This window comes from Gigantopelta aegis, chromosome 5, assembly GCF_016097555.1.
Source record: "Gigantopelta aegis isolate Gae_Host chromosome 5, Gae_host_genome, whole genome shotgun sequence".
Classification (NCBI taxonomy): Eukaryota; Metazoa; Mollusca; class Gastropoda; order Neomphalida; family Peltospiridae; genus Gigantopelta; species Gigantopelta aegis.
Window position 1 is genome coordinate 20,669,918 of NC_054703.1, and position 9,192 is coordinate 20,679,109.

Below are 9,192 nucleotides of genomic sequence, written 5' to 3' on the forward strand. Positions count from 1 at the left end.
TAGGTATTAAAATTTTTGCAATAGCATTAAAACTGACCTGGATTAGAAGATTTTTTATATCGAATTCAAAATGGGCAACTCTCTTCTATTCTTTGACTGGTTTAACAATGAAAGATTAAATAATTTATGGGGATCACTTTATTCACTTAAACACAAGACAAATAAAAAAAACTTATTTTGGAAAGATGTACTAAATAATAGGATTTTACTGCAACGCAAACAAACATTCGTCAATACAGAAGACATTCTATGTTCAAACATTTGGTATAATAATAATATTATTATAGATAAAAAGCCTGCAGTATGTAGACATTACATTAAAAAGGGATTTTATTTATACAAGACTTACTTAATAACCAAGGACAGTTTATAGATTATGACACATTCAGCTTATAGTATAACATAAAATCAAATTTTCTAGAATTTGCTTCTTTATTAAAGGCTATACAAGTTTTTATACGCACGAAAACTACTTTTAACATCCAAACAGTTGGTGTTCCAAAGCATCCCATTTTACCATTTAAAATAAAACCCTTTTTGAAAAATAAATCTGGAAGTAAAGAAATCTATAAACTACTCAACGACACGAATATACTTCCTACTTCGCAGATTAAATACTCTGCTGAAGGATTTGCTTTTTCCCCTTCAGAGTGGGAAAGTATTATAGCCTGCCATTTAAGATTTTGAAAGACCCAACACTGTTATGGTTCCAATATCAAATCCTACATTGAATTACAGCAACAAATACTTTCTTATATAAAATAAAATATGTTGATTCAAATCTCTGTAATTTCTGTCATTGCCAGCCCGAAACATTCGATCACTTGTTTTATGCTTGCCCCAAAGTCGTCAAACTCTGGAATCTTATAGCACAATGGTTGCAACAAACATGGGAAGACTTCCAGTTTGACAAAACTATTATTTTATTTGGTGCTATAAATAAGGAAAACAATTTCGTAAATTGGCTAATTATAAATGTAAAGTGTTATATTTACAAAACAAAATTACAGAACACCACACTCAATAAAACTGGCTTCAAACATTATATTGAAGATAAGCTATTATTAGAAAAATATATGTATTACAAGAATTGTTTACATGAAGAATTCGACGAAAATTGGGAATGTTGGTTAAGATTTTTGGAAAATATTTAAACGACCAGCCTTTTTATATATATATATATATATTAAAAAAAGACTATGGTTGCTTGTTTTACAATGTTGCTGGTTTGGAGGAAATACTTATTTTAGCGTTCTTCCTTCCCTTTCTCTCTTTGCTCCATGGTATATTATGTGTATAATTGCTATGTACGGTAATGATTCGGGGCCATTGTTTTTCTGGGGCAATAAACATTAAAAAAAAAAAAAAAAAAAAAAAAAAAAAAACACTGGTCTTTTTTCTAATACCACAAAATACATGTTTCATAGTTTTAAAAGCGTACGTACCTCGGAGTAACAAATGGTAATAGAGACGACCTTTATTCTACTCTTTAAGGATATTTCCCAATTCCAGCACCACAGACTCTTGATTCATTGTATTTTAACTTTATACAAGTGTGTTATAGGTTTGTAGATTATCCATAGTTAAGTGTCCATTTTCCAGGGTTGACGCTAAGGTCTGTAACATTAATATTAAAATAAAGCAGTTCCCAGCCAAGTGTCACGTCAAACTATAAATGGGGGTGATCATAATTATTGTCTCTGGGAAACTGTGTCGTTTACGTTCATTGACATACTTTCCGGCGGAAGCACTCTCCAGCTGACATTTGCACGATAAAGTTGTCTTCAACTATCGTCTCGCTTAATCCCCCCCCCCCCTTCCATCCATCTCTCCCACCCCCACCCTACCCTGGGGACTATGATGAATGCGTTTGGCCAGCTGTCACGCTTTAACGTCGAGTAGAATGGAAGGAAGGAAATGTTTTATTTAACGACGCACTCAACACATTTTATTTACGGTTATATGGAAGGAAAGAAGGAATTGTTTTAATTTACGACCACTCAATACATTTTATTTACGGTTATATTGCGTCGGACATATGGTTAAGAACAACAAAGATATTGAGAGAGAAAATCCGCGGTTGCCACTTCATGGGCTACTCTTTTCGATTAGCAATAAGGGATGTTTTATATGCACCATCCCACAGACATTATAGTCCATACCACGGCCTTTGTTACACCAGTTGTGGAGCACAGGCTGGAACGAAAACTAGCCCAATGGGGCGACCGACGGGGATCGATCCTAAACCGACCGCACATCAAGGGAGCTCTTTACCACTGGGGTATGTCTCGCCCCCTTCGACTAGAATGGAAACACAGCGACCGTTGAAATTAAAGGGACATACCCTAGTTTTTAAACACTAAGGCATATTTTTTACTATTATAGCCGTTTTTAATAACTGAAATCATACCTTACTTAGATTTTATTGTTTAGATTATCTATTTCTGTACATCCGAAGTGCTTTTTGGTCATCCTAGTGTTTTTAATATCACAAAATGCATGTCTAATGTTTTTAAAAACGCACGTGCGTCTGAGAAGTAACAGCTATGGAGTCCAGTTTCAATCTATTTTAGATGGTATTTCACCATTTTAAAGTCACAGACTCATGTTTCACTTAATTGTAACTTTATCCAAATGTGTTACAGGTTTGTAGATTAACTAAACTTAGTGTTAATTTTCACGGATTGAAACTAGAGTATGTCCCTTTAAAGTTTGCTTTGTTTGATTTATTAACACTGCGACCGTGTCACTTACAACAGTGTCACTTCGACTCCAGCAAATCGGGCACAGAAGACGAAGAGGAAACCGAGAAGACGCGCGCAGGGGCGGCTCAACCGCCAGCGGCGGCCTCTTCTGCGTCGTTGCCTCCGGCGAGGGACGACACTTAAGGAGCGGCAACAGGGGCGGCTAAGGGGGACCAAAATTAGCGGCTCAACCGTCAGCGGCGGTCCCTTCTGCTCGTCACGCCTCCCTCCACCTCGCGCACCGGTGGAGCCCGTGGAAGGAAATGTTTTATTTAACGACGCATTCAACACATTTTATTTACGGTTATATGGCGTCAGTCTTATGGTTAAGTACCACACATATATTGAGAGACGAAACCCGCTGTAGCCACTTCATGGGTTACTCTTTTCGATTACCAGCAAGGGATCTTTTATATGCACCATCCCAAAGACAGGATAGTCCATACCATGGCCTTTGTTACACCAGTTCTGGAGCACTGGCTGGAACGAGAAATAGCCCAATGGGTCCATCGACGGGGGTCGATCCTAGACCGACCGTGCATCAACCGAACGCTTTACCACTGGGCTAAGTCTCGCCCCCGTGGAGCCCATGGAGGACCATGTTATACAAGTGGAAGTTCCAGCCGACCCTACAGACGCGCCACCGCCACCCTCAACTTTTCGCAAGAGGAAGGCGATCTCGCCCCTTCTGTAGGAGCAAAACTGAACCCGCGGATCAGTCAGCCAAGATCCTCAGGCCAAGACTCGTCTCCCGTACAGCGAATCTTGGAGTGTTTCCTAATCGTCATTTTCGCCCGCTCCACTGCTGATAAATCTACGGTGATGTGGAGACGTCGAGGAGAGCTCTCCGAAAAAGGCCGAATTTGATTAAATTCCCAGCAGGCAGAATACGCCGTGGGTATTCGAAGGTCAAACTCGATCGTAACCCGAGTACCCGATGATAATGAGACTAGGGAATAAAGTAAAATAGCACTAATGCATCTTAAAGGCATATTGTCACAGACCACTGACCTATTTGATGGTTTAACAAAGTATTACCTCAACAACAATAATTTGATTTGTTACTAAATGTTCTTTATTCAACCATCTTCATAACCACCATACTCCATTTATTAATGATATTTTGTAAAAATAATTTAATTATGGCAATAGTCCATAATTCAAAAACTAAAATTGCCGAGAGGGTTGACATGGATTTCACTCCATCATGGTTCAGTTACGGTAATGCAATAGCTAGATTTGGTTTCCAACAATTAATGTAATTTTTAGTTATTATCTATTTTTAGAGAAATAAGGTCCTTAAATCCGTGACAGTATGCCTTTAATTTCAGCGCTGAACATGGATGTCAAATCATGTCATTGTATTGCATTCCACACATTCGACTTTTGATCTCCATCCATGTGTCTCAATCCTATAACGCAAGCGGTGTATGGCAAAAAGGCCAATCTAATTAAAATTAGCTCTACTGATTAATTACAATTACCTAGGATTTTGAAAAGGGGGATTCCAAAATAGATTGCAGAGATATTGGGCATATATTTCTATGTTGAGTAAATATAATAATGTCAGATATCAATGTCAGATATATTAAATTATAAAAAAAGCGATTTCAAGGGGGGTTCGGTCGAACCCATCGAACCCCCCCCCCCCCCCCCCCCCCCCCCCCATGTACGCCCATGCCTGTGGATCTAACAGCACCCCGGCATGCCAGTGCTTTTAAAAGAATTTGAAAACATTCGGGATTATGCCGAAGGTATACGAAATGATTCGGGTGAATTAAGAAGTATGCCGGAAACTAATTTCAATATAAAATTCGTTACAACAAGGCGAAAAACAAAACCGTGATGGTATAGTCATAAATCGGTTTATACTAGTATACAATCCAGAGTTTATTACTGCACTTTTCCCTCTGTTTTTTAATGTTGAAGTAGTCTCGCCCGGTATTTTTAGAATTTGTATGCTCCCGAATAACGCTGTAAAAGGCGAAGTGTAATCGGTCGATATTTAAATTGTTATTTATAGATGAAATGTCACCTGGACATGGGAGTCCACGCAATGCTGTTAGATCTACTGGTAGACCAGTGGAGCTAATTTTAATCAGACTGACAAAAAGGCGTAAAACATATAATTAAATGAGAGCGCTCTTCCTTACACGGGTACTCGAGTCCTGTGAACGGACTCGAGTCTTGCTAGACTCGGCCCGAGTACTTGTGGAGACCACAACGCGGGTCTATTGACGACACGAGACGATCATGTTACTTCCCTCAGCTCTAGAAACCACTGAGTACTTGTGGAGACCACAACGCGGGTCTATTGACGACACGGCAGAGCGATCATATTTATCTTCCCTCAGCTATAACTAGCCCTAAACATAACACTGAGAGAACATAGGGCTGAGGAATCCTAACCCTAACCCTAAGGAAACATAGAGCTGAGGAACCCTAACCCTAACCCTAACCCTGAGGAAACATAGAGCTGAGGAACCCTAACCCTAACCCTGAGGAAACATAGAGCTGAGGAACCCTAACCCTAACCCTGAGGAAACATAGAGCTGAGGAACCCTAACCTTAACCCCAACCCTAACCCTGAGGAACCATAGAGCTGAGGAACCCTAACCTTAACACTGAGCTGAGCTGAGGAACCCTAACCTTAACACTGAGGGAACATAGAGCTGAGGAACCCTAACCTTAACACTGAGGGAACATAGAGCTGAGGAACTTTAACCCTAACCCTGACGGAACATATAGCTGAGGAACCCTAACCCTAACCCAGAGCTTCTAGAATTTTCTTTAAATCCACTAGCCATGGGATCAGTTGTTTTAAAAATGTACTAGCTATGATTACAAATTCACTAGCCCTACTTTTCTTTAAGTTATTTCAATTTTACTAAAATAATAGTGGTGGGGACAGGATATTCATATTTATAAAATAGACTTAACTACAACATTTGAAAAAACAAATCCACTAGCCGTCGGGCATGGCAGTAGTAATTATTTACTAGCCCAATATTGAATATCACTAGCCATGGGAGTGGGGCTACCATAATTTAGAAGCCCTGCCTAACCCTAACCCTAACACTCAGAGAACATAGAGCTGAGGAACCCTAACCTTAACACTGAGAGAACATAGAGCTGAGGAACTTTAACCCTAACCCTGACGGAACATAGAGCTGAGGAACCCTAACCCTAACCCTGACGGAACATAGAGCTGAGGAACCCTAACCCTAACCCCGAGGGAACATAGCGCTGAGCAACCCTAACCATGAGGGAGCATAGAGCTGAGGAACCCTAACCCTGAGGGAACATAGAACTGAAGAACCGTAACCCTAACTCTAACCCTGAGGGAACATAGAGCTGAGGAACTTTAACCCTAACCCTGAGGGAACATAGAGCTAATGAACCTTAACCCTATCCCTAACCCTAACCCTCAGGGAACATAGCGCTGAGCAATCCTAAACACGAGGGAGCATAGAGCTGAGGAACCCTAACCCCGAGGGAACTTAGAGTTGTGGAATCCTAACCCCCAGGGAACATAGAGATGAGGAACCCTAACCTTAACACTGAGGGAACCTAGAGCTGAGGAACTTTAACCCTAACATTGAGGGAACATAGAGCTGAGGAACCATAACCCTAACCCTGAGGGAACATAGAGCTGAGGAACCCTAACCCTAAACCTGAGGGAACATAGAGCTGAGGAACCCTAACCCAAACCCCGAGGGAGCATAGAGCTGAGGAATTCTAAACATAACCGTAACTCGAGGGAACTAATAGAGCTATAAACATAACCGTAACTCGAGGGAACATAGAGCTGAGGAACCCTCACCCTAACCCTGAGGGAACATAGAGCTGAGGAACCCTAACCCTAACCCTGAGGGAACATAGAGCTGAGGAACTCTAACCCTAACCCTAAGGAATTTAAGAGCTGAGGAACTTTAACCCTAACCCTGAGGGAACATAGAGCCGAGGAACCTAAACCCTAACCCTGAGGAAACATAGAGCTGAGGAACCCTAACCCTAACTTTGAGGTAACACAGAGTTGAGGAACTCTAACCCTAACCCTGAGGGAACATAGAGCTGAGGAACCCTAACCCTAACCCTGAGGGAACATAGAGCTGAGGAACCCTAACTCTAACCCTGAGGGAACATAGAGCTGAGGAACCCAAACCCTAACCCTGAGGTAACATGGAACTGAGGAACCCTAACCCCGAGGGAACATAGAGCTGAGGAACCCAAACCCTAACCCTGAGGGAACACAGAGCTGAGGAACCCTAACCCTAACCCCGAGGGAACATAGAGCTGAGGAACCCTAACCCTAACCTTGAGGGAATATAGCGGTGAGGAACCCTAACCCTAACCCTGAGGGAACATAGAGCTGAAGAACCCTAACCCTAATCCTGAGGTAACATAGAGCTCAGTAACCCTAACCCTAAATTTTCGTTAAACATTCATTCATTCATTTTTTATTCATTCATTCAAACCGGCCTCGGTGGCGTCGTGGCAGGCCATCGGTCTACAGGCTGGTAGGTACTGGGTTCGGATTCCAGTCGAGGCATGGGATTTTTAATCCAGATACCGACTCCAAACCCTGAGTGAGTGCTCCGCAAGGCTCAATGGGTAGGTGTAAACCACTTGCACCGACCAGTGATCCATAACTGGTTCAACAAAGTCCATGGTTTGTGCTATCCTGCCTGTGGGAAGCGCAAATAAAAGATCCCTTGCTGCCTGTCAAAAAAAGAGTAGCCTATGTGGCGACAGCGGGTTTCCTCTTCAAAACAGTGTCAAAATTACCATATGTTTGACGTCCAATAGCCGATGATAAGATAAAAAATCAATGTGCTCTAGTGGCGTCGTTAAATAAAACAAACTTTACTTCTTCTTTTTTTCGCAAAAAGTAGCCTTCCCCTACAAAAATGGGAGCCCGTACGCCTATAATGCCAAAACACTTATAACTGTATGAGTGCTAACTGTAACGTAAAGCAGTGGTGGATTCAGAAAATCCTTCTTTTTTGTCTTTTTTCTTCTTCTTTTTCCTCTTCTTTTTTTTTTTTTTTGGGGGGGGGGGGGGCAATGACATGAGGCGAAATGCCAAGGGGGAGGTTTGGAGGAGGATCGTAAAAAAAAAGAAGAAAATTAATACATGTATATAATAAAATTGTAACTGTCGCAAAAAATGGGGGTGGGGTTGGGGGTGGGGGTCGCCTCTCTAAAGTCATGGTGTTTTGTGGATTTGGCCCTTGTATACCTGACAGTGATCTTTAAAAACAGACGCCCACGTGTTGCACACTACAGGTCACATTTTATCATAAAAACTAAGTGACAACCTGTGTTCAGCTGTTTATTTCTCACTTGTTACACCTGGAGCTATGAAGACTGTTTTCTGTGCCCTGGCTTTGCTTGTCCTAGCGTCAGGTATTGTCAAATTACCACTTTCAACTTTCTGAGAATTTTCATTAATTTGATTACCAATTTCAGACAAACACTTACATTAATTTTATTATGAATATTAGACATAAATCTAACATTAATTTATTTAGGAAGGAACGAAGGAAATGTTTTATTTAACGACGCACTCAACACATTTTATTTACGGTTATATGGCATCAGACATATGGTTGAGGACCACAAAGATATTGAAGGAGCAAACCTGCTGTCGCCACTTCATCGGCTACTCTTTTCGATTGGCTGCAAGGGATCTTTTATATGCACCATCCCATAGACAAGATAGCACATACCACGGCCTTTGGTGTACCAGTCATGGTGCACTGGCTGGAGCGAGAATTTTATTTAGGAGTCTACAACAATTATCAATATTTTCAAGGTAGTAGAAACCGTACTCCTTTTGGAGAATTGAACTTTACTTTGGTGTCAAGAGTTATATTTAGCGATTTTTTCATGCATTTGTGATAAATAGGTATTTTAAAACGTTGCCAATCCCACATATATCGGAATCTTTGCATGATTAAGCCCATTTTAAACACAGCGAGAGTTAAAGTTTGTTTTCTTGGATTTATAATAACACAGCGACCTTGTCATTTCGATTCCAGCAGGGGCGGGACGTAGCCCAGTGGTAAAGCGTTCACTTGATACACGGTCGGTCTAGGATCGATCCCCGTCGGTGGAACCATTGGGCTATTTCTCGTTCCAGCCAGTGCTCCACACCTGGTGTAACAAAGGCCGTGGTATGTACTATCCTGTTTGCATATAAAAGATCCCTTGTTGCTAATCGAAAAGAGTAGCCCATGAAGTGGCGACCGCGGGTTTCCTCTCTCAATATTGGTCCTTAACCATATGCCTGACGCCATATATCCGTAAATAAAATGGATTGAGTGTGTCGCTAAATAAAACATTTCCTTCCTTCCTACCTTCCTTCCTTCTAAAATATCGCAGTTATAATGAGTGGTCTTTGAAAATCGTCGCCGAAAAATAGTAAGTCCACAAAAAAGCATTC

The 9,192-nt window shown here is 41.2% G+C and overlaps 1 protein-coding gene across 2 annotated transcripts in view; it reads left to right on the plus strand.

Moving 5' to 3' along the window:
• Positions 1 to 8,019: 8,019 nt before the first annotated feature.
• Positions 8,020 to 9,192, plus strand: part of LOC121373441 (WAP four-disulfide core domain protein 5-like) — a 9,627-nt gene continuing 8,454 nt past the window's right edge. For both annotated transcript variants that reach the window (XM_041500098.1, XM_041500097.1), the window contains exon 1: positions 8,020 to 8,153. In XM_041500098.1, coding sequence (XP_041356032.1) covers positions 8,108 to 8,153 — 46 coding nt within the window. In that variant the 5' untranslated portion in view covers positions 8,020 to 8,107. The remainder of the gene's footprint in view (positions 8,154 to 9,192) is intronic.